General features: G+C 35.1%; 1 protein-coding gene across 5 annotated transcripts; it reads left to right on the forward strand.

Moving 5' to 3' along the window:
• Nucleotides 1-7117: 7117 nt before the first annotated feature.
• Nucleotides 7118-23236, forward strand: LOC127847069 (uncharacterized). Of its 5 annotated transcripts, XM_052378662.1 has the most exons (4): nucleotides 16778-17135; nucleotides 17369-17510; nucleotides 20906-21108; nucleotides 21404-23236. In XM_052378662.1, the coding sequence occupies exons 3-4, from the start codon at nucleotides 21086-21088 to the stop codon at nucleotides 22140-22142; spliced, it is 762 nt and encodes a 253-aa protein (XP_052234622.1). In that variant the 5' UTR covers nucleotides 16778-17135; nucleotides 17369-17510; nucleotides 20906-21085; the 3' UTR covers nucleotides 22143-23236. The 5 variants fall into 5 exon arrangements, with proteins under 5 accessions (XP_052234626.1, XP_052234627.1, XP_052234624.1 ...); XM_052378666.1 differs by lacking the exons at nucleotides 16778-17135; nucleotides 17369-17510; nucleotides 20906-21108 and adding exons at nucleotides 7118-7306; nucleotides 10708-10910 and having other exon boundaries at nucleotides 21394-23236; XM_052378667.1 differs by lacking the exons at nucleotides 16778-17135; nucleotides 17369-17510; nucleotides 20906-21108; nucleotides 21404-23236 and adding exons at nucleotides 7118-7306; nucleotides 10708-10910; nucleotides 11196-11332.
• The last annotated feature ends 4115 nt before the right edge of the window (nucleotides 23237-27351 follow it).

Raw genomic sequence — 27351 nt, forward strand, 5'->3', positions numbered from 1 at the left:
TTTTCAAGGAAAAGTAACTAACACTGGCAATTAATGTTGATGAGAGAATGATATTGCGAATTTGATTATTGAGCAATAAAAAGTCTTACATTTTTGTAAAACATTATTGTGCTTTCCTTTGAAAAACAACAGCAAAAACAATGTAACATATATTACACATGCATTATGAAGTCTGATCCTCACGTTTATAACATTCTTCCTAGATATTTAAGAGATGCATATGACATATATATAGAGAGTAAGTTGGTTCCTTTTTCCTAGTTCCTTATTCCTTATTAAAATAAGAAATAAGGAACTGTTCCTTATTCCTTATTAACGCGTAACATATTTGATATAGGGTTTTAAAGAAAAATAATTCAAAAATTTCAGAAGTAAATCGAGACATAATCACTCGATACATTTGTATGTATTACGTTACATATTCATGTTTCTTCTTCGCTCTAACATAGGATTTTTTGTTTAAACCGAACCGATATTTTCGAATACAAACTTCGCATCAACAAAACATAAAGCATATAACATTATTTTAAATGTATGTGATATACAAATGCAATCTTGTACATTTCAACATGTTTGTTTTTATTTATAATCAAGTTCCTTTTTCGCGGCTAAATAAGGAAAAATGAACTAGGTCCTTATTTCTTATATAAGCCGAAAAAGGAACTGGCATTTTCGTACTTAAACATCTTTTGAAATTTATCCAAAAAGTATCACATATAAATGAACAAATTATATATATAAATATATAAATAAATAAATATATATATATATATATATATATATATATATATATATATATATATATATATAAATATATATTTATATATATATATATATTTATATATATATATATATATCTCTATATATCTATATATATATCTCTATATATCTCTCTATCTCTACTATATCTATATATATATATATATATATATATATATATATATATATATAATTGCAATATTCAAACTTAGTAAAAAGTAATGATCATCCAGTTTCTTATTTAGTTTGAATAAGGAATGCGGAACTGGTTCCTTACTCCTTCTTCAAATCGAATAAGGTACTGGAATGTTCTTTCCATAAATTATAAATCAAAATAAATCAATGAGACGAATAACTCAACGATAATTATTGTAAATGTACGTCGAGTATAACAAATATTGATTGCAGTACATTTCTACTTTGTTATATTTTATGATAACACAGTTCCTTATATGGTTTGAATAAGGAATATGGAACTGATTCCGTATTCCTGATTCAAACCGAATAAGGAACTGGCAATTTCTTACTTAACAAAAACATTAATATGAATAAATAGACGCATTAATCAAGGAAAATCACTGTAAATGTAGGTTGGGTTAAAGTATTTAAAAAAAAATGCAGTACATATCTTTTTACTTCTCTTTTGTAATTAAACCCAGTACCATTTTACGCAGTTAAACAAGGCTATCGTTACCAGTTGCACTATCTCAAAATATGACTGATAACTACCGAGAACAGCGTCATTTTGTCGGTTCGACTTTTAATCCTGTGCCAATGTTGAAGTTCACCGGTTGTAACGTAGGTATCCTAGAGCGAGAAAACGCGCTTTTGGAGAAAGATTTTCTATTGACATTAAACCACACAATTACAGCTATGTAAGTTTTCTTTTTAATAGACAAAAAACCAAACGAAAAACACAGGCATTTCGATGAAACCTTCCAGTCTAAAAGCTGCAATTAGGCCGCTCATTCCGGTTCAGTCTCGCCTTTATTGTAACATCAGTGGCGTCGCATCGATGACAACGCTGGCCAACATATTGGCATTCGGTGCGAATACAGAACTGTTACGCTAAGAAAGGCGAAAGACTGTTTACCATCAAGACCATGGCCGTTTTTTAGATCCCACGGTCAATAATCGTGTGCCGAGGTTGAAAGTCGCCGAATGTACCGTTGGTTTGCATGAGCGAGAAAACGCGCATTCGCACTAAAAAAATCTAAAAAGAAAACACACTTTGACAGCTAGGATGCGCGCTTTTTCGTTTCAATAAACAAATAAAATAACGCCAGTCTAGAATCTCATCGATATCATAAACATCCAGGGCGCTAGTCTAAAGCACATGGTTTAAATCAGCGTGAAGTTATTTCCTGTTGCTGCAGGTTTGAACGAGACAATGGTGGCACACCACGATAGAAACACACTCTCTCGAAGCCGCGGACGCCTTCTTGATCTCCACCAATCTTAATTCAGAAAACAACGAATCTGCAATCATAAAAATACATTCACTGCACAAAAATAGTCTGAAACGTACATTTAAGATTAAAAAATAGCATATGGTACCTTTACAGGTGATACTATTTACAAAAATGAAAGAATGGCAAGGCTGCATACAGGGGCTTCAAAATCAACTTTTTACCATGTACGAAAGTTGCTAGGGACGAATGAAATGTAATGATAGCCTGCTTTTGGAATGCTATTTTTACACGCAAAACATAGCACAACCCATCAAACCATGAATAAATACCTCGTGACCTAGTGGTCTTCGCTCAATAATTCACAGCGTGACCCTACTTGCGTTTCCAGCTTAAAAATAACCCAAAATACAATATGCCTACCGCAGTTGTCCTTCCTGAGTAACAAAGAGCAATAGTATGGGAAGAGGTCATGACCCCACAGTTTCGCATTAGAAAATAGTCATATTCTTAGGATTTAATGCAATTTGGGGGTACAATAAGACCCATTACCTTCAAATTTGACATTGAAACCAACCCTTTCCCAATATTTCACATTTTGACCGTGGCCAATTCGAATATTCTGCTTTCTACCGTGGTGTGCTACCTAAAGAACACCAATTATTCCTTTTCATTACTGCAAAAACATCGTTTTTTTAGTATTTTAGACTATTCCTGACAAAAACAGACTGTTTTTACTCAACTGTTTTGCAAAAAAGACTATCTTTCTTCATATCATATACGTAACCCAAAGTGCACACTGTACTCCTATTTCACTGAGAATTCATGCATTCAGAGTTTTGAGTGAGATACTCGTTAAATGTCTCCTGGAACCTTTTGGACACGTTTCAAGCCTTTTATAGCACTCTGCTCATGCGTATATACATCTTACTTGCACAGCAGATACCCTTTCCAACATTTTCTAATGTTTGAGAAAAATAGTTGATTTTTCAGCCCGTGGGGTGCCAGTTTCCTCGGTTTTTGTCTATTTTGCTCCTTTTCCTACAATAAAACAACTGTTTTAGCATACATAAGACACTTGGAACAAGAGAAACACTCAAATAACATGTAACGGTAAGAGTAACGTGATAAAATAATAACAAACTGGATGTCTGACAGCCAAATCACTGTTAGAGCTTTTTTCGGATTCCAGCTGAAACAAATGTGTTCGTGAAACACTATGAATCCCCCATATATTTGACCTTTGACCTTTGACCGTGAAGGATGACCTTGAAGTTGAACTTTCACCACTCAAAATGTGCAGCTCCATGAGATACACATCTCAAATTTCAAGTTGCTATTTTCAATATTGCCTTATTTTACCCTTGACCTTTGACCTTGAAGGATGACCTTGAAGGATGACCTTGAACTTGACCTTTCACCAAACAAAATGGGCAGCTCTATGAGATACACATGCATGACAAATATCAAATTGCTATCTTTAATATCGCAAAAGTTATGGCCAATGTTAAAGTTTGACGCAAACAAACCAACAAACAGACCAATAGACAGGGCAAAAACAATATGTCCCCAAGTATAGACTGGGAGACATAAATAGCCATTTTAAATATTTGAATTACCTCCCTTGTTTAGATCAGTTATTAACATACAAATTATGAAAACTAAGCTCATCCAAGCCTATTTTCTGACTGAACGTTGGTGTAAAAGCTTAAAAAAATACATTTCACATGCAGGCTGTGTAAAAATAAATCATTTACCAATTAATGACACCAATTACTCTTTTTCGTTACTGCAAAAGCATCTTTTTCTAGTATTTTAGACTATTACCGACAAAAACAGACTATTTTCACTCAACAGTATTGCAAAAATGACTGTCTTTCTTCATATCAAACACTTAACTAAAAGTGCACACTTTTCTCCTTTTTCACTGAGATTTCATGCTTTCAGAGTTCTGAGAGAGACACATTTTTAATGTCTCCTGGAACCTTTTGGACACCTTTCAACCCTTTTCAAACACTCTGCTCATGCTAATTTACATTTTTTTTGCACAGCAGATACCTTTTCAAACATGTCTGGACCTTATTTTTGAAAAGAAAGTTGATTTTTAAGCCCGCTGGTTGTCAGTTTCCTTGATTTTTTTCTATTTTGCTCCTTTTCCTACAAAAATACAACTATTTTAGCATAAATAAGACGCTAGGAACATGAGAAACATTCACAAAACATCTAACAGTAAGAGTAACCTGATAAAATAATACCAAATTGGATGTCTGACAGCCAAATCACTGTTAGAGCTTTTTTCGGATTCCAGCTGAAAATAGCCATTTTTTAATATTTGAATTACCGGCCTTTTTCAGATCAGTTATTTACATCCAAATAATGAAAACTAAGCTCATCAAAGCCGATTTTCTCACTGCACGTGTGTGTAAACGCTAAAAAAAACACATTTCACAGGCAGGCTGTGTAAAAAATATTGTCATTTACCAATTAAGGCAGCACACCGCGGTAAAAACACACTCTCTCCGAGCCGCGGACGCCTTCTTGATCTACACCGAGCGCAATTCAGAAACCAACGAACCTGCAGTCATAAAAACACATTCATTGCACACAAATAGTCTGAAACAAACATTTAAGATATAAAAATAGCATATGGAACCTGTACAGGTGATACTATTTACAAAAATGAAAGAATGGCAAGGCTGCAAACAAGGGCTTCAAAATCAACTTTTTACCATGAACGAAAATTGCTGGGGACAAATGAAACGTAATGATAGCCTGCTTTTGAAATGATATTTTTACACGCAAAACAAAGCACAACCTATCAAACCATGAATAAATATCTTGTTACCTAGCGGTTTCCATGCAATCATTAACAACTTGACCCTCCTAGCGATTCAAGCTTAAAAATAACCCAAAATACAATATGCCTACCGCAGTTATTCTTTCTGAGTAACAAAGAACAAAAGTATGGGAAGAGGTCATGATCCCACAGTTTCGCATTTCTTTCTCTAATATATACTTATTTCTAATTGTTCTTCTATCCTCATGGGATTTAAATATATATAAATCCTATCAAAGAGAAAACAATGCAAAGAAGTCTATTTATGATGCATCTCCCCAACCGTATTTCCGTTTTAGCCAATGAAAAACATTAAACGAGAACACACACTTCATTCCAATCTTTAATATGAATATGGAAATAAGTTTCGTGTTTTGAATTAAAATAACAAATATAAATGCCCCAAATACAACACTTTGGTCCAAGTATTTCGTTTTTATATGGGATGTTTAAAAATCGGAACACGAACTAAGGTGTTCATTTTCTTGTTTCGTTTTGTCGAATGCAAAACAAACAAAAAACGAAGAAAAAACGGTATACTCACGGGTTAGAATATCATTGCAAAAGGAGATATGCAAAGAAAGAAAATAACATCAAAATATCATATTAATATTTTGAAACATAAAGTTAGATAGATACTTGATAACCTTGCAGTCCCAAATGTATATCACTAGTTGGCACTGAAATTGATGATTAAAAATTGATGAAATTGATAAGTGAAATTGATTATTCATAAAAATTGGTAAATCTTTTCTTCTCAGCAATTGGTTATTGAAAGGCAGTTTTACGCCACACATACACTTGATAATATGCATTTTTGTCAAAGTTTGGGAAAAAGTACACATTATAAGATGTATTTTATTTTTTTTAATAAATACGAATTTAAAACATTTTATTGAAAGCACTTTGAGTAATTAATACATCATATGAGTAATTAATAGACACCGTATTGATAACCGCCAACGAGCATTCAACAATTGATTTGTTGACTTCAGACTACATCACTATTAACGATGCGGAAGAAATATGTGCGCAGACAACGTTAATTCGTTTTGCCTGGAATCCACTATAAATGCGTTGATATTCTGTATCACGTTAACTAGTTAATTTTGCCTCTTAAGGGTGAAATATATACAATAATAATAAAATCAAGCAAACGCAGTTGTGTTTTAAATTAACCATGGATATTAGATTTCGAAATATGTTGACGTTGGCCGCATTAGTGTTCATAACTGCAGCTCGAAGCATAACCGCTTGTAAGTATATTGGTGGTTGAATGTATTATTCTTTTTTGTGTACTCTGGTAAAATCTGGGGAGCAACCTTCACTAGAACAGAAAAACAACGCATTTTCTTTTTTTAAGAATGAAAAATGTTTTTTATGTTAACGCTATCAAATAACTATTATTACTATATGATTTGTATAATACAAACACAAGCGCTTTGATAATGAACTAATAAGCGGACACAAAATACATTATTAATTACAATCGTTATGAGTATGATCTTAAAATATGAATCACTAGTGTTATCATAAAAACATTTATTTTTCGTGTTTTTCTGGACTAAGGCTCGTGCAATAGAAAATGGAAACACGTGCTAACCACGAGTAAGGACGGACAAGCAACGTTCGGATCGAAAGCCAACCTGACAACCGCCGTCTTATCTGGCTCTAGCGTCAGAATCCTCCTGACGTCAGACAACTTCTTAACCAGCGTTCAGAACGTCAAAACGTTTGGCGCCAATGTCTGCGGCCAGGCTCTGATGCAAATAAGCAAAGCGAGCTATGATTCCTTCCAGGACAAGGCTTACTGGTGGTTTCTGAACGTGTGCACAACGGGTCAGGTCCATATAAACCGCTATTACGTTGGCAGAAACGTTTCAAACGGCATAAATAAAGATACGCATGAAATCAAGTGGTTTATAAGGTACGTTCACAGTCACTTTTAAACTGTTTATTTGTTTGTTTAACTTTTTGTAAGGTGAGGAATTGTATTAAAATTTGTTTGAGAACAACCGTTTCTAGGTGCGTTTGTGATTTCGTAGGAAATTATGCTAACAATGTGTAATGGCACTAAAATGCGAAACACTATTTGACACAAAAGGAAACCAAACAAGTTGTAACAGTTGTGCTCCTTATCCATGCACTTGCGTATTACAGAGACTTCATTGAAAAGGCAATGATGCAAAACAACGACACTGCCATTTCTGGAAGTATCACAGATGTCATGGATGATGTAGAAGTAGGAAGTGATATACGTGTACTGGCTGATGGCTATGCGGCCACCATGAACAGTGTACAGGTATTTCTTACTGTTAAAATGCAATTTTAAAGCAAATTGTATTGCGCAATAAAGGAATATACATATGCAATATTTTATGTAAAATAATTAGACGAATAAAACTACATTTTCAGAGGAAGCAATCTTGCAACCTCTGAGCATTTTGAAGCAACTTGCTTCTGCTTTAAGCATTGTTATTATTGGTGATGTACTGTATATGCTAAAGGTCCGTTGTCCTTGAAAAAAGCAGATTATAACCAAAAAAATCCATCCGAGATAATCTTTCTGGAAGATTAGTTTTACTCTAAAAGGAAGCGGGAATATGGTTGTGTAGTAGCTTGTCTGTGGTGGTTTGTACTTCATGCGCTAATGCGTTTGTGTGTGCGTGCCTGAGTGAACATTATTGAGCTTAACAAATAGAATCTTTAAAAGTTTCTTCATACATGTAGTTTGTGGGGAAATTGACTTACAATATTGATTGTTCGTTCGTTTTTATTTTATTGCGAAGCATATTCATTTAAAATAAAATTTATCACGACACTTGATTATTTCATGAAAGGAAAATTTTTCTGTGGGGTTGGATTTTAAAACAAACTAACACGCTTACTTGTCTGTGAACGCATCATTCCGCTTCAAAGTATCTAATGTTGGTGAACATATAACACATTTGTCTATTAGCGTTTATATCAGCTAAAATAGCTGATGAAAGTCATGACATTATTATATTAACTCTAACTAGTTAAATTTAGTTATATGTTTCTATTTTTCTAAGAAAAAAAACGTTCTTACAAATACAATTTAAAAATGCAAACTACTCATTGCTAAATAGATGTCGTGTGTACTTTGGGAACATGAGATCCACATTTAGGTTCTGGAATAAGTCTTCCTAACACAATATATTCCTTTCAGCGAGCTCAGCAATGTTGTTATAAACCGAGCCGTTGACGAGCTTAATACATGATTTGTTGGACAAGTTAAATAACATATGTAGTGGGTGTGGGAGTGGGGCACATGGTTAATCAAGTCAATGGAGTTTAATATCCATGTTATTGAAAACGTCGACAAATATAGTCAACGACGGAAAACACAGGTTGGAATAAAACCACGAGGAATGACTTACGTCCACTAGTCGGTCTTGGCAAATGAAAGCGTGGTCAGTAATTGCATAATGAAATCAACAGTTACATTTGAAAGACCAATTAAAATCTTTCATCGGGTCAATGCATTATCACACCGTATTACGCGTCACGGCGATGACAAAGTGTGCCTTCGAAGACAGATAGTTGGACTCGCGAAAAACAGGTAGGTTATAAATTCGGTCGGTATAATAATATCACGCAGTTAGGCCAAACTCATTGCTCTTCGAAGGTACACTCTGCCATCGACGTGACGCGTTTAAGGGACTGTCAACCACGACGACAAAGAAAAAAAAGTTGTAAAATACAGTATTTTTTACAATTATTAGTTTATATTGATTACAATATCACGACTGGTATATTACATTTCTTGAAAAAAGTTGTTAACTTTTCATATTTTCAGTATATTTTGTAATAAATTTTACTGGGTATGTCTACCAGGTAACTACCAGTTGACTATAAATAACGCCAGTAGATTGATCATCATCGACACGTGGTAAACCCAGAAAAAAAATTGTGCACGCGTAGTGAATTGTATATATTATATATATAAAATGATCAATCTACTTGCGTTATTTATAGTGTGTACATCGTTATGTCTTCTATATTCGCGATGTACTTTCGATTTCACATCGCGAAATTTATTACCGAATGTACTGAAAATATTAACTTTTTTCAAGTAATGTGATATACCAGTCGTGATATTTTAATCAATATAAACTAACAATTGTAAAAAAAACACACGGTATTTTAGAACTTTTCTTTTTTCGTCATTCGTGGGTGACAGTCCCTTTAATACGGTGTGATTTTTATGATTGGACATAACAACTATTGCATCAGCCTGCATGGGTGAACAAACACTAGAGAGGACAGAATTTCCACAAAAAGGTAAATGTATGTTATATGAAAAGGGAGATAACAAATTGACCTGTACCACACATATTGCATGACTTAAGAACGAGTTTCTGATCTTTGAATAACATGCTGTTTTTTTTTGTTTTTTTTAAGTAATCTGAGGAAAACATTCCGTATATATTTAAGCATGTTTACTGGCGTGATACAATTATATGTTGTCAACTTCGTTTCACCGAAGCGAATTAATGCTCTCGTTCTGTAATGGAAAATGTAGCCAATAAAAACGCTCAACATTTTGAGAAATGAATGTAATGTTGATGGTTGAATAACACAGGGCATTTCATAGAGCATGTTTAACGTAGCTATCTTTATCATATATCAATATAATGTGTGTAATATGTTTTAATATTCTAAGTCTTATATGGCATAAAAGGATTATTTAAAATACAGGTTTCACTCTCGTTTGCTTTTTATGATTACGTGCATCTTTAAGTTTACTGTAATTTACTAAGCCAATTCTTTTTCGATACGAAAACAAAAAGAATTAGCATCGAATACGGTGTCTCGTATCAAAATGTCGAAAACAACTTGTATTGATGGAAGAAAAAAATATGTTTGTAATAAATGAGTATACATTAAATCGAAATTCGACGCAAAGCTCGACATGTGTACGTGTTGATTTGTTCTACATTTGAATATTAATGTGTATTAACCGATATTTTTTCATAGAGCTTTATTGCTTGATTTAGGCGTGTGTGTATAAATATAAATATATATATATTCCGATCATAAAAACAAACTTAAGCTTCAACATTGCTTTAATATTGAGATAAAGCTGGCCTAAGACTAATGACGTAGAATCATGCTGAAAATACTATTTCGGTGTTGAGTGCCGTATTTACTCCAATTGTTTCATGTCCAAAATTTAGCAATTAAGGGATCTCGAAATATAACCTCAGATTGTGGAGAAATATCGACCGAAACACGCCGTATATGCGTGGGGGAAACTCTGTAATAATATCTTAAGTACTCCATACACACAAATCATTTGTTTATTTCACAGTCCATAAATATCAAGATAATATACAAAAGGGAATTCATTACACTGTCTTCTTCTCTGACCCTTGATATTTTCTCTAAAAGCCTATTTCAGCCATTGTACATTTGTTATTAATTACAGTACTTAAAATGATAAGATATTTACAATGCAACGCGCTTACAGCATTGTTGAAAACTTGTAAGTTTTCATATCAATTATTATGTTTTTGTGGATGAAACGTATAAACCGTGTTATTTTTGCGTTTCGTATGTATCTAGCTGCTATGAAAAACATCCCACATTTTTATATAGCTGTAGCTTCACGTAATTTATATTTGCTTTCAAGCAAGCATAAATCACTTTTGATTTACAATAAAAACATATACGTAACAGATTGGCGCTAACAAGGATCTGGTCGTTGGACAAGCTGTCTGGCACGTCAGCCAAAAGACGGTGCGACCAAACAGCGAGTTCCAAGGCAACGACTATTGGTGGTTCACCAGTTGGGCCACTGACGGCACCTTTGCAGCCTCTCGTTGGCAGATAGGGGACCATACCAGTCGCGGAGAGTAGATGGGAGCACGTAGTTTGACATGGTAAAGAGTGTTGCAATTAAACCTTTTCTCTCGCTCATTTCGATTCGTTGAGACATATTTTGTATATATTGCATTAGCTTAATTGTTATATGCACACACAATAAAACAGTACACGTATACGTTGTGTATGTATTTGCAACATTTTAGTTCTATTAAGAATATAGTGTTTTATATTTTGAGATGTCAATGTTAGCTTTGAAAGCACATGAACTGGAAATACATTTTGGGTAAAAAAAAGGTCTGTTAAAAATGAACAATTTTATACGGCATTTGTATGTGTCTCAGTTGTATTAAGGTTCACAGACAACTGCTGGATGCTGGCGTACCAACATGACGCAGCGGGAAAACAAGTGCAGGGGTCTATTGATTTGCTTCTGTCGGCTGTATTACAAGGACACCGGGTCAAGGTCATGTTCGACTCCATAACCGCCGAACCAGATGATGTGTCCATACAAGGTGTCCACGTGAGTTCCGTCTTGATCAGTATGGTGGCCAAGAGCTCTAACGATATCCGGGCATTCAACGCAAGCGGAATATGGGACTGGAGAATATTGACCACGACGGGAACAGAGACAACCCTTCGGGTTAATGTTGGCGAATACGTCGAACAAGGTCGAACAACTGGAAAGAAAGCTGTAAGCTGGTTTATCGACACACGTCCTTGGGTTCAGGTCCTTGTAAATAGCAAGACAGTAAGTAATTAAACCCAGTACCATTTTACGCAGTTAAACAAGGCTATCGTTACCAGTTGCACTATCTCAAAATATGACTGATAACTACCGAGCACAGCGTCATTTTGTCGGTTCGACTTTTAATCCTGTGCCAATGTTGAAGTTCACCGGTTGTAACGTAGGTATCCTAGAGCGAGAAAACGCGCTTTTGGAGAAAGATTTTCTATTGACATTAAACCACACAATTACAGCTATGTAAGTTTTCTTTTTAATAGACAAAAAACCAAACGAAAAACACAGGCATTTCGATGAAACCTTCCAGTCTAAAAGCTGCAATTAGGCCGCTCATTCCGGTTCAGTCTCGCCTTTATTGTAACATCAGTGGCGTCGCATCGATGACAACGCTGGCCAACATATTGGCATTCGGTGCGAATACAGAACTGTTACGCTAAGAAAGGCGAAAGACTGTTTACCATCAAGACCATGGCCGTTTTTTAGATCCCACGGTCAATAATCGTGTGCCGAGGTTGAAAGTCGCCGAATGTACCGTTGGTTTGCATGAGCGAGAAAACGCGCATTCGCACTAAAAAAATCTAAAAAGAAAACACACTTTGACAGCTAGGATGCGCGCTTTTTCGTTTCAATAAACAAATAAAATAACGCCAGTCTAGAATCTCATCGATATCATAAACATCCAGGGCGCTAGTCTAAAGCACATGGTTTAAATCAGCGTGAAGTTATTTCCTGTTGCTGCAGGTTTGAACGAGACAATGGTGGCACACCACGATAGAAACACACTCTCTCGAAGCCGCGGACGCCTTCTTGATCTCCACCAATCTTAATTCAGAAAACAACGAATCTGCAATCATAAAAATACATTCACTGCACAAAAATAGTCTGAAACGTACATTTAAGATTAAAAAATAGCATATGGTACCTTTACAGGTGATACTATTTACAAAAATGAAAGAATGGCAAGGCTGCATACAGGGGCTTCAAAATCAACTTTTTACCATGTACGAAAGTTGCTAGGGACGAATGAAATGTAATGATAGCCTGCTTTTGGAATGCTATTTTTACACGCAAAACATAGCACAACCCATCAAACCATGAATAAATACCTCGTGACCTAGTGGTCTTCGCTCAATAATTCACAGCGTGACCCTACTTGCGTTTCCAGCTTAAAAATAACCCAAAATACAATATGCCTACCGCAGTTGTCCTTCCTGAGTAACAAAGAGCAATAGTATGGGAAGAGGTCATGACCCCACAGTTTCGCATTAGAAAATAGTCATATTCTTAGGATTTAATGCAATTTGGGGGTACAATAAGACCCATTACCTTCAAATTTGACATTGAAACCAACCCTTTCCCAATATTTCACATTTTGACCGTGGCCAATTCGAATATTCTGCTTTCTACCGTGGTGTGCTACCTAAAGAACACCAATTATTCCTTTTCATTACTGCAAAAACATCGTTTTTTTAGTATTTTAGACTATTCCTGACAAAAACAGACTGTTTTTACTCAACTGTTTTGCAAAAAAGACTATCTTTCTTCATATCATATACGTAACCCAAAGTGCACACTGTACTCCTATTTCACTGAGAATTCATGCATTCAGAGTTTTGAGTGAGATACTCGTTAAATGTCTCCTGGAACCTTTTGGACACGTTTCAAGCCTTTTATAGCACTCTGCTCATGCGTATATACATCTTACTTGCACAGCAGATACCCTTTCCAACATTTTCTAATGTTTGAGAAAAATAGTTGATTTTTCAGCCCGTGGGGTGCCAGTTTCCTCGGTTTTTGTCTATTTTGCTCCTTTTCCTACAATAATACAACTGTTTTAGCATACATAAGACACTTGGAACAAGAGAAACACTCAAATAACATGTAACGGTAAGAGTAACGTGATAAAATAATAACAAACTGGATGTCTGACAGCCAAATCACTGTTAGAGCTTTTTTCGGATTCCAGCTGAAACAAATGTGTTCGTGAAACACTATGAATCCCCCATATATTTGACCTTTGACCTTTGACCGTGAAGGATGACCTTGAAGTTGAACTTTCACCACTCAAAATGTGCAGCTCCATGAGATACACATGTATGTCAAATTTCAAGTTGCTATTTTCAATATTGCCTTATTTTACCCTTGACCTTTGACCTTGAAGGATGACCTTGAAGGATGACCTTGAACTTGACCTTTCACCAAACAAAATGGGCAGCTCTATGAGATACACATGCATGACAAATATCAAATTGCTATCTTTAATATCGCAAAAGTTATGGCCAATGTTAAAGTTTGACGCAAACAAACCAACAAACAGACCAATAGACAGGGCAAAAACAATATGTCCCCAAGTATAGACTGGGAGACATAAATAGCCATTTTAAATATTTGAATTACCTCCCTTGTTTAGATCAGTTATTAACATACAAATTATGAAAACTAAGCTCATCCAAGCCTATTTTCTGACTGAACGTTGGTGTAAAAGCTTAAAAAAATACATTTCACATGCAGGCTGTGTAAAAATAAATCATTTACCAATTAATGACACCAATTACTCTTTTTCGTTACTGCAAAAGCATCTTTTTCTAGTATTTTAGACTATTACCGACAAAAACAGACTATTTTCACTCAACAGTATTGCAAAAATGACTGTCTTTCTTCATATCAAACACTTAACTAAAAGTGCACACTTTTCTCCTTTTTCACTGAGATTTCATGCTTTCAGAGTTCTGAGAGAGACACATTTTTAATGTCTCCTGGAACCTTTTGGACACCTTTCAACCCTTTTCAAACACTCTGCTCATGCTTATTTACATTTTTCTTGCACAGCAGATACCTTTTCAAACATGTCTGGACCTTATTTTTGAAAAGAAAGTTGATTTTTAAGCCCGCTGGTTGTCAGTTTCCTTGATTTTTTTCTATTTTGCTCCTTTTCCTACAAAAATACAACTATTTTAGCATAAATAAGACGCTAGGAACATGAGAAACATTCACAAAACATCTAACAGTAAGAGTAACCTGATAAAATAATACCAAATTGGATGTCTGACACCCAAATCACTGTTAGAGCTTTTTTCGGATTCCAGCTGAAAATAGCCATTTTTTAATATTTGAATTACCGGCCTTTTTCAGATCAGTTATTTACATCCAAATAATGAAAACTAAGCTCATCAAAGCCGATTTTCTCACTGCACGTGTGTGTAAACGCTAAAAAAAACACATTTCACAGGCAGGCTGTGTAAAAAATATTGTCATTTACCAATTAAGGCAGCACACCGCGGTAAAAACACACTCTCTCCGAGCCGCGGACGCCTTCTTGATCTACACCGAGCGCAATTCAGAAACCAACAAACCTGCAGTCATAAAAACACATTCATTGCACACAAATAGTCTGAAACAAACATTTAAGATATAAAAATAGCATATGGAACCTGTACAGGTGATACTATTTACAAAAATGAAAGAATGGCAAGGCTGCAAACAAGGGCTTCAAAATCAACTTTTTACCATGAACGAAAATTGCTGGGGACAAATGAAACGTAATGATAGCCTGCTTTTGAAATGATATTTTTACACGCAAAACAAAGCACAACCTATCAAACCATGAATAAATATCTTGTTACCTAGCGGTTTCCATGCAATCATTAACAACTTGACCCTCCTAGCGATTCAAGCTTAAAAATAACCCAAAATACAATATGCCTACCGCAGTTATTCTTTCTGAGTAACAAAAAACAAAAGTATGGGAAGAGGTCATGATCCCACAGTTTCGCATTTCTTTCTCTAATATATACTTATTTCTAATTGTTCTTCTATCCTCATGGGATTTAAATATATATAAATCCTATCAAAGAGAAAACAATGCAAAGAAGTCTATTTATGATGCATCTCCCCAACCGTATTTCCGTTTTAGCCAATGAAAAACATTAAACGAGAACACACACTTCATTCCAATCTTTAATATGAATATGGAAATAAGTTTCGTGTTTTGAATTAAAATAACAACTATAAATGCCCCAAATACAACACTTTGGTCCAAGTATTTCGTTTTTATATGGGATGTTTAAAAATCGGAACACGAACTAAGGTGTTCATTTTCTTGTTTCGTTTTGTCGAATGCAAAACAAACAAAAAACGAAGAAAAAACGGTATACTCACGGGTTAGAATATCATTGCAAAAGGAGATATGCAAAGAAAGAAAATAACATCAAAATATCATATTAATATTTTGAAACATAAAGTTAGATAGATACTTGATAACCTTGCAGTCCCAAATGTATATCACTAGTTGGCACTGAAATTGATGATTAAAAATTGATGAAATTGATAAGTGAAATTGATTATTCATAAAAATTGGTAAATCTTTTCTTCTCAGCAATTGGTTATTGAAAGGCAGTTTTACGCCACACATACACTTGATAATATGCATTTTTGTCAAAGTTTGGGAAAAAGTACACATTATAAGATGTATTTTTTTTTTTTAATAAATACGAATTTAAAACATTTTATTGAAAGCACTTTGAGTAATTAATACATCATATGAGTAATTAATAGACACCGTATTGATAACCGCCAACGAGCATTCAACAATTGATTTGTTGACTTCAGACTACATCACTATTAACGATGCGGAAGAAATATGTGCGCAGACAACGTTAATTCGTTTTGCCTGGAATCCACTATAAATGCGTTGATATTCTGTATCACGTTAACTAGTTAATTTTGCCTCTCACGGTGAAATATATACAATAATAATAAAATCAAGCAAACGCAGTTGTGTTTTAAATTAACCATGGATATTAGATTTCGAAATATGTTGACGTTGGCCGCATTAGTGTTCATAACTGCAGCTCGAAGCATAACCGCTTGTAAGTATATTGGTGGTTGAATGTATTATTCTTTTTTGTGTACTCTGGTAAAATCTGGGGAGCAACCTTCACTAGAACAGAAAAACAACGCATTTTCTTTTTTTAAGAATGAAAAATGTCTTTTATGTTAACGCTATCAAATAACTATTATTACTATATGATTTGTATAAAACAAACACAAGCGCTTTGATAATGAACTAATAAGCAGACACAAAATACATTATTAATTACAATCGTTATGAGTATGATCTTAAAATATGAATCACTAGTGTTATCATAAAAACATTTATTTTTCGTGTTTTTCTGGACTAAGGCTCGTGCAATAGAAAATGGAAACACGTGCTAACCACGAGTAAGGACGGACAAGCAACGTTCGGATCGAAAGCCAACCTGACAACCGCCGTCTTATCTGGCTCTAGCGTCAGAATCCTCCTGACGTCAGACAACTTCTTAACCAGCGTTCAGAACGTCAAAACGATTGGCGCCAATGTCTGCGGCCAGGCTCTGATGCAAATAAGCAAAGCGAGCTATGATTCCTTCCAGGACAAGGCTTACTGGTGGTTTCTGAACGTGTGCACAACGGGTCAGGTCCATATAAACCGCTATTACGTTGGCAGCAACGTTTCAAACGGCATAAATAAAGATACGCATGAAATCAAGTGGTTTATCAGGTACGTTCACAGTCACTTTTAAACTGTTTATTTGTTTGTTTAACTTTTTGTAAGGTGAGGAATTGTATTAAAATTTGTTTGAGAACAACCGTTTCTAGGTGCGTTTGTGATTTCGTAGGAAATTATGCTAACAATGTGTAATGGCACTAAAATGCGAAACACTATTTGACACAAAAGGAAACCAAACAAGTTGTAACAGTTGTGCTCCTTATCCATGCACTTGCGTATTACAGAGACTTCATTGAAAAGGCAATGATGCAAAACAACGACACTGCCATTTCTGGAAGTATCACAGATGTCATGGATGATGTAGAAGTAGGAAGTGATATACGTGTACTGGCTGATGGCTATGCGGCCACCATGAACAGTGTACAGGTATTTCTTACTGTTAAAATGCAATTTTAAAGCAAATTGTATTGCGCAATAAAGGAATATACATATGCAATATTTTATGTAAAATAATTAGACGAATAAAACTACATTTTCAGAGGAAGCAATCTTGCAACCTCTGAGCATTTTGAAGCAACTTGCTTCTGCTTTAAGCATTGTTATTATTGGTGATGTACTGTATATGCTAAAGGTCCGTTGTCCTTGAAAAAAGCAGATTATAACCAAAAAAATCCATCCGAGATAATCTTTCTGGAAGATTAGTTTTACTCTAAAAGGAAGCGGGAATATGGTTGTGTAGTAGCTTGTCTGTGGTGGTTTGTACTTCATGCGCTAATGCGTTTGTGTGTGCGTGCCTGAGTGAACATTATTGAGCTTAACAAATAGAATCTTTAAAAGTTTCTTCATACATGTAGTTTGTGGGGAAATTGACTTACAATATTGATTGTTCGTTCGTTTTTATTTAATTGCGAAGCATATTCATTTAAAATAAAATTTATCACGACACTTGATTATTTCATGAAAGGAAAATTTTTCTGTGGGGTTGGATTTTAAAACAAACTAACACGCTTACTTGTCTGTGAACGCATCATTCCGCTTCAAAGTATCTAATGTTGGTGAACATATAACACATTTGTCTATTAGCGTTTATATCAGCTAAAATAGCTGATGAAAGTCATGACATTATTATATTAACTCTAACTAGTTAAATTTAGTTATATGTTTCTATTTTTCTAAGAAAAAAAACGTTCTTACAAATACAATTTAAAAATGCAAACTACTCATTGCTAAATAGATGTCGTGTGTACTTTGGGAACATGAGATCCACATTTAGGTTCTGGAATAAGTCTTCCTAACACAATATATTCCTTTCAGCGAGCTCAGCAATGTTGTTATAAACCGAGCCGTTGACGAGCTTAATACATGATTTGTTGGACAAGTTAAATAACATATGTAGTGGGTGTGGGAGTGGGGCACATGGTTAATCAAGTCAATGGAGTTTAATATCCATGTTATTGAAAACGTCGACAAATATAGTCAACGACGGAAAACACAGGTTGGAATAAAACCACGAGGAATGACTTACGTCCACTAGTCGGTCTTGGCAAATGAAAGCGTGGTCAGTAATTGCATAATGAAATCAACAGTTACATTTGAAAGACCAATTAAAATCTTTCATCGGGTCAATGCATTATCACACCGTATTACGCGTCACGGCGATGACAAAGTGTGCCTTCGAAGACAGATAGTTGGACTCGCGAAAAACAGGTAGGTTATAAATTCGGTCGGTATAATAATATCACGCAGTTAGGCCAAACTCATTGCTCTTCGAAGGTACACTCTGCCATCGACGTGACGCGTTTAAGGGACTGTCAACCACGACGACAAAGAAAAAAAAGTTGTAAAATACAGTATTTTTTACAATTATTAGTTTATATTGATTACAATATCACGACTGGTATATTACATTTCTTGAAAAAAGTTGTTAACTTTTCATATTTTCAGTATATTTTGTAATAAATTTTACTGGGTATGTCTACCAGGTAACTACCAGTTGACTATAAATAACGCCAGTAGATTGATCATCATCGACACGTGGTAAACCCAGAAAAAAAATTATGCACGCGTAGTGAATTGTATATATTATATATATAAAATGATCAATCTACTTGCGTTATTTATAGTGTGTACATCGTTATGTCTTCTATATTCGCGATGTACTTTCGATTTCACATCGCGAAATTTATTACCGAATGTACTGAAAATATTAACTTTTTTCAAGTAATGTGATATACCAGTCGTGATATTTTAATCAATATAAACTAACAATTGTAAAAAAAACACACGGTATTTTAGAACTTTTCTTTTTTCGTCATTCGTGGGTGACAGTCCCTTTAATACGGTGTGATTTTTATGATTGGACATAACAACTATTGCATCAGCCTGCATGGGTGAACAAACACTAGAGAGGACAGAATTTCCACAAAAAGGTAAATGTATGTTATATGAAAAGGGAGATAACAAATTGACCTGTACCACACATATTGCATGACTTAAGAACGAGTTTCTGATCTTTGAATAACATGCTGTTTTTTTTTGTTTTTTTTAAGTAATCTGAGGAAAACATTCCGTATATATTTAAGCATGTTTACTGGCGTGATACAATTATATGTTGTCAACTTCGTTTCACCGAAGCGAATTAATGCTCTCGTTCTGTAATGGAAAATGTAGCCAATAAAAACGCTCAACATTTTGAGAAATGAATGTAATGTTGATGGTTGAATAACACAGGGCATTTCATAGAGCATGTTTAACGTAGCTATCTTTATCATATATCAATATAATGTGTGTAATATGTTTTAATATTCTAAGTCTTATATGGCATAAAAGGATTATTTAAAATACAGGTTTCACTCTCGTTTGCTTTTTATGATTACGTGCATCTTTAAGTTTACTGTAATTTACTAAGCCAATTCTTTTTCGATACGAAAACAAAAAGAATTAGCATCGAATACGGTGTCTCGTATCAAAATGTCGAAAACAACTTGTATTGATGGAAGAAAAAAATATGTTTGTAATAAATGAGTATACATTAAATCGAAATTCGACGCAAAGCTCGACATGTGTACGTGTTGATTTGTTCTACATTTGAATATTAATGTGTATTAACCGATATTTTTTCATAGAGCTTTATTGCTTGATTTAGGCGTGTGTGTATAAATATAAATATATATATATTCCGATCATAAAAACAAACTTAAGCTTCAACATTGCTTTAATATTGAGATAAAGCTGGCCTAAGACTAATGAATCATGCTGAAAATACTATTTCGGTGTTGAGTGCCGTATTTACTCCAATTGTTTCATGTCCAAAATTTAGCAATTAAGGGATCTCGAAATATAACCTCAGATTGTGGAGAAATATCGACCGAAACACGCCGTATATGCGTGGGGGAAACTCTGTAATAATATCTTAAGTACTCCATACACACAAATCATTTGTTTATTTCACAGTCCATAAATATCAAGATAATATACAAAAGGGAATTCATTACACTGTCTTCTTCTCTGACCCTTGATATTTTCTCTAAAAGCCTATTTCAGCCATTGTACATTTGTTATTAATTACAGTACTTAAAATGATAAGATATTTACAATGCAACGCGCTTACAGCATTGTTGAAAACTTGTAAGTTTTCATATCAATTATTATGTTTTTGTGGATGAAACGTATAAACCGTGTTATTTTTGCGTTTCGTATGTATCTAGCTGCTATGAAAAACATCCCACATTTTTATATAGCTGTAGCTTCACGTAATTTATATTTGCTTTCAAGCAAGCATAAATCACTTTTGATTTACAATAAAAACATATACGTAACAGATTGGCGCTAACAAGGATCTGGTCGTTGGACAAGCTGTCTGGCACGTCAGCCAAAAGACGGTGCGACCAAACAGCGAGTTCCAAGGCAACGACTATTGGTGGTTCACCAGTTGGGCCACTGACGGCACCTTTGCAGCCTCTCGTTGGCAGATAGGGGACCATACCAGTCGCGGAGAGTAGATGGGAGCACGTAGTTTGACATGGTAAAGAGTGTTGCAATTAAACCTTTTCTCTCGCTCATTTCGATTCGTTGAGACATATTTTGTATATATTGCATTAGCTTAATTGTTATATGCACACACAATAAAACAGTACACGTATACGTTGTGTATGTATTTGCAACATTTTAGTTCTATTAAGAATATAGTGTTTTATATTTTGAGATGTCAATGTTAGCTTTGAAAGCACATGAACTGGAAATACATTTAGGGTAAAAAAAAGGTCTGTTAAAAATGAACAATTTTATACGGCATTTGTATGTGTCTCAGTTGTATTAAGGTTCACAGACAACTGCTGGATGCTGGCGTACCAACATGACGCAGCGGGAAAACAAGTGCAGGGGTCTATTGATTTGCTTCTGTCGGCTGTATTACAAGGACACCGGGTCAAGGTCATGTTCGACTCCATAACCGCCGAACCAGATGATGTGTCCATACAAGGTGTCCACGTGAGTTCCGTCTTGATCAGTATTGTGGCCAAGAGCTCTAACGATATCCGGGCATTCAACGCAAGCGGAATATGGGACTGGAGAATATTGACCACGACGGGAACAGAGACAACCCTTCGGGTTAATGTTGGCGAATACGTCGAACAAGGTCGAACAACTGGAAAGAAAGCTGTAAGCTGGTTTATCGACACACGTCCTTGGGTTCAGGTCCTTGTAAATAGCAAGACAGGGAGTGTCCTGTCTGGAAGCAAAGCGGCTCTTATCAGCGCGGTGCAGTCGGGGGCACGAGTGCGATATGTTCTCAGCGTTGACCCATCGACTTCCGATGTATCGGTACACGAGGCAGATAATCTGGCGGTGAGCGGAAGCGAGGTCAGCGCCGCTCACATTCGCTCCGTTAGTCTATCAAGTCGTCCTATGGAAGTTGATTTCCTTTCCAATCCCTTTTGGTGGTTCACACAGTCTACGACAACCGGAAAGTTGGACATGTCCCGTTGGACGGTTGGTGAACACGAAAGTCGCGGTCACATAAGTATCACTACTCAGATCACGTGGTTCGTGAACAACTGAGCTAACGAAGAAGCCAATGACAGGCAAAACTTTCGTTTTAAACAACTATTAAAGGAACAATTTGTTTTACAGAATTATACCGCATTTACCTAAATTCCCCTTTCTGACAGTTAAGCTCGATTGAAAAAGAAAATAGGGCTCGCATTTTTGTATTCTATTTATCCTGCTTCATTTGTCTTTGATAAAATGTTTCAACGGCATAAAGCAGGATAAATAGAATTCATTGTTGGTGCCGAGATGGAGAAAGTTTATCCGGTTCTGCCCGAAAAAGAAAAAAGCTCGCCCTATTTTCTTTTTCTAAGCCTAACCGGATAAACTTTCTCCATATCGGCACCAACCATGTATGGTTGTATTACACTAAGTAGATCTATAACATGTAATAAACACATTAATTATACTTTATAACAATAGTCTTTTTAATATGCATTACATAAAATCAGTGAAAATGCAAACACAATTATCAAAGCAAACGAAGAGGATCGTTGAATTATTGTAATATAGTGTTGATTTATTATGGTCACCAACGAGGCGTGTGAGAAATGAAATGAAAATAAGTTTTGTCACACAAAATTTGTGTTATTGTCATCATTTTCACAATAAATGTTTGATGATTACTTTACTGTCAAGAACCGATGATAGTCTTTTTGCGAAGTAATGTTTTTATAACTATCAGCGAAGTTGCCAATCGCTCATAAAAAGTTTAATATAAATGATCTTCAAACCGTTGACAGAACATAGCATGACTACAACGTTTGGTTTGAAGTCTTTTGTTACCTTTGCTTCTTTCACCTGATAAGAGGCGGATGGACATTCCTTCAACAGTTCCTCTTTTTAAGATGGTATACATTCTCTAAATCTTGAATGTTATAATAATATATTATTTGGAAACCCATTGAACTAAGATGCATGTTTCTGAGCAGACGTTCGATTGACTGCGATACATGAACAGAACGTATCATAATTTCAAAGATGCTGAATATGTAAAATGATAGTATTTTTTGTTGGTAAATAAAACGTGTACTGATAATAAGAAATAATTTGAATGATTGTATTGATAACATAGTTACATTCATCATTAAACATCAGGATGATTATTTCCTATTTATCTAGCATGTCAAAAACTGTTTGTGGACATTTCGCCATAACGGAGTCTTCGAGGCTTTCCGTGCCTTCTTATCGAGCGTTTAACCAAGTCAGAGATGGAGTTAATGTTGAAGAGGAAGTATATATGTATTTCATAAGATGCTGGAAGGTTTATCATCAACGCATATTGTAACAAAAAAAAACAAAGATCAGAAAGGAATTACTCACCAAAACCTTTGAATAGAACAAACACGTGTTCTTTAAAAAAAAAAAGAAGAAAGGGAGAATATTGACTCTAAAAAAAAGTGGATTTGTTTACGTTTTTAATTTTCATTAAAATATCAATTTGTGTATGTTTTTACAACAGTATACAATTTGTAATGATCAAAAAGGACAATCGCCAAAACAAAAACGTTGTTACAACGGGAATTGAAACTGAGAATATTTGATGAAAAAGCGTATTTGTTTTCTTCTACTCCACGGGGGAATTTCATAGGGACGAAAGGGATATTTTAAAAAATGTCTTGTTTTTACCTTCACCAAATTACCATAGTTTTACGCACATAGTCGGAGTAACGGAAGTGTACAAAGTCAGGCGATATTACGCGAAGTTTATTAGAGGTCTCAAACTTTAATAATACCGTTGATTTACTAACGGATGAGATTATTAAAGTCAAACTACACAATTGCATTTTCCCACCCAGAAAAACGGCATAGCACTTAAGTTTGAAACATCTCCAAGGAGTACACTGAAAAAAAGCATTTAATACGTTCATGCATTACCACTTATAGAGTCCGTATTATCGTTGAATGGCAAGTGCACTTTCTATTTGTATGCTGGTAAGGTTCTAATAATAATATATTTTTTCAAAGGTACTAAATAATGATCGACCCCAGCGTGTTTTGTTTTCTAACTTTCTCTTGTTTGAACCTAAAAGGGGCAGATCTAATTTACATTCAAACTATACATCATTTCTATGTCGCAGGCTGTAAGGTTTATTATGTTTACTTAAGAAAAGCTGAAGCAAACAAGCTGTGCGTCTCGAAGTCAGGAAATATGAAAAATGACACATTCAGTGATGGAAGCCAGAGCTAGCCATAATTGAGTTCATTTGCATTCCTACCAACTTATTGTCATCATATGTGTCTTGTTCTGTGAGAGCTGGACATGATGCATGTGCGTAAAGTGTCGTCCCAGATTAGCCTGTGCAGTCCGCACAGGCTAATCAGGGACGACACTTTCCGCCTAAACTTGTTTTACGGTAAAGACGGACTTCCTTAAAACTAAAAATACCATAAAAGCGGAAAGTGTCGTCCCTGATTAGCCTGTGCGGACTGCACAGGCTAATCTGGGACGACACTTTACGCACATGCATTATTTCCAGCTTTCACAGAACAAGACACATATGTAACGCATAGTAGCAGACAGAAATGAACCACAACACACATTTTCTCTCGTGTAAACTGTTTATTAAAGCCACATAAGCACCTAAAATAAACTAATATTTCGTAAAATAGGTCGTAAAATATAGTTACACATAAATGGCCCTTATATCAATAGACAAAATTTCAACGCTAGATGTGGTGTAGTAACATAGATTAAACAAGATACAAAATGCTCGTTTGTATTGTGATTGTAACAATATATGTATGTGATTTGCCCGCGATGATATTCGAACAATTACGAGCGAACGCGAGATAATTTTCGGGCGGTGTCGGAAGCAGGACGTAGTTATACATTATATATGCATATGTGATAGTTAACAATGTGTGACTAGTTAAATAAAGAAAATATTAAGACACAAATGATGCTTTCTCCCAAAAAAGTAGAGAACCCAATCTCTAGACATATGTCATTTAACAAAACATAACGAAACCGGGAAAAAACAAAATTGTATATGTACTGAATCCTGAACTTCAACCAAAACGAATATCAAGTGTATGTAGGCACATAAGTGACTTAAGATAACCAAATAATGAGAGGTGAAGTTCAAAGAAGATTTGCTATATTACAAATATAATAACGCTCTATATTACTAAAACTGTTTTAATACTGAAATACGCAGACTAGTGATATACTTATCATTATTGGGATTGATAGGTTGTCAACTATCTATAATTTTGTATGTATTTTGCCCGAAGTCTTATACATGACCTGAAAAACTTGTGCTTTTGTAGTTTTTGGCCTGAGGCGAAGCCCTAAGGCCATAGTAATGATACAAATTTCTGAGACAGTCAGAATTGGCTGGCTGCCAAAACATCCACGAATGAATGAATTCCCACATGTCCGATTTTCCACTTGGCGGTCATTCATGCGCAATCAAAGAAGAGGGACCTATACAAACAAATAGGTCCCTGCAAAGAAGTTATTCGCAGATCTCAATAACCCGCATTGTAAATACAGAACATCACTATGTAACATTCTTCAAGTTCTTCTTCTTCATGTAACATGACAGTGTCATAAAACGTGTAAAAATATTATTGAAGCAAAATTGCTAAGCATTGGGTACGACATTTTTTTTATTATTGTTTGCATATTCATGCGAGAATAAATTCTGCACTTGACGGTCTAGGCCGAAAATATACGAGTGTCTACGGAGCCAGTAAGAAGAATTTTTTCTGATACATTTTTGTAAGGTATTAGCACTCAAAGGAACTTCGTGCAATATCGCCTTCTTTCGTACATATAAGTCACTCCGAACGTTATCCGAGAATGTGCGGAAAACTATGAATATTCTATAAATACGCTATGAAATACTAATTGTATGATCCGAAAGCTAAATACAATGACAATATATATGGCCGACATTGTACCTGACATATTGGGTCGTTTAAAGAAAAAGCAATTTGCTATATTGAAAGAGAAAGATTAATAAAAGTGTTATTATTGTTCATATTAATGTGACTGGAGTTAATGATAAATGTCAACTAATGCATGACAGTGTTGATATTTATGAAGAAAACGATTCCTGGAAATACGAATGTCAAACGCTTGAAATTTTGACCACTGTGAAGAATAACGTTTAAAACCCGTGTCACTTACAAAATTTAATATTGTTGCTGAGCAGTAAAAGGGGATAAAGTGGATTTATGCTTGTGTGATGACTGTAGCCATGTGAACGGGTTATCGCACGGCAAAACCTAGTCCATATAAACGGACTCCCAGAGCCTTTGATAATTTTTGCTATGGCGGCTCTTGCAGTCCATATGCACCCCTTCATAAACATGGGTGCAGTTCAGCGCAGCGAATCCGTGCGCTTCACTAAACAGACGTCGTTCGAGACAAATTGAGGAAAATAATGAATAAACTTCATAAGCATGTTAAATGTACCTTAATGGCAACCTACGGATGTTATCCTTTGAATGCATCCTATAAAAACACGACGATGTTTCAACACACTTTTCTCGCTGACATGTTTATGTTTAAATTTGAAACAGTGTATTATGTGTCGAATACCACATCGTTATCGACTTTATAGGCTGGAGCACATAACCCGACGTGCAAAATATTGGTGTACTGCGACCTAACCAATATTGGGTCAATTTTCCAATATGGCGGACACAGCGTACAAAACAAAACCTAAGTCAATAAAATCAATTATTTCTTGCTTAAATGGTACCGTTTGGATGAGTTTGTGGTTTAGATAGGTTAACTTAAATAAGTTTTTGCAGTTTCAGTGTTCCTTAACCCTTGCATTTTTGATAACATTTTGCACCCATGGACAAGAGAGGGCGCATTGCAACTCGAAGCAGCCCATTGGGCTATAAAGCTTAGAGTTGAATTATTGCAACTAGGCAAAACCCATCACGTAAAGAAGAGTCTTCAACTTTTCAAGAAAGTAATGCCTTGTTTTGCTATCAACACAAAGCTCGGAACAGAAAGGTACATGGATTATGCAATTATTTTTTTCAAGTATAACAGTTTCATTATTCATTATTGGAGTAAAGTAGATTTTGTAGGAAAAGTGCACCCTGTCGGTGATTTTTACCACATAATCAGGCTCATATTTGATTTCATTTTGAAAAAGAAAATATGCCATGTAAGGAAAAAGTTGTGTTGTAAATGCATGGAAATCAAGGACAGCATATTTGAATTTTATGACCAAGTAATGATGTTTTCTTCAAA

This window comes from Dreissena polymorpha, chromosome 10, assembly GCF_020536995.1.
Source record: "Dreissena polymorpha isolate Duluth1 chromosome 10, UMN_Dpol_1.0, whole genome shotgun sequence".
Lineage (NCBI taxonomy): Eukaryota > Metazoa > Mollusca > Bivalvia > Myida > Dreissenidae > Dreissena > Dreissena polymorpha.

Bases quoted from the DNA above. Each gene is read 5' to 3' on its own strand.
- LOC127847069 (XM_052378664.1), top strand. From the start codon at position 10,888: ATGGGAGCACGTAGTTTGACATG. The intron at 10,911-21,403 runs GTAAAGAGTGTT...AGTTGTATTAAG, and splicing joins GGAGCACGTAGTTTGACATG to GTTCACAGACAACTGCTGGA.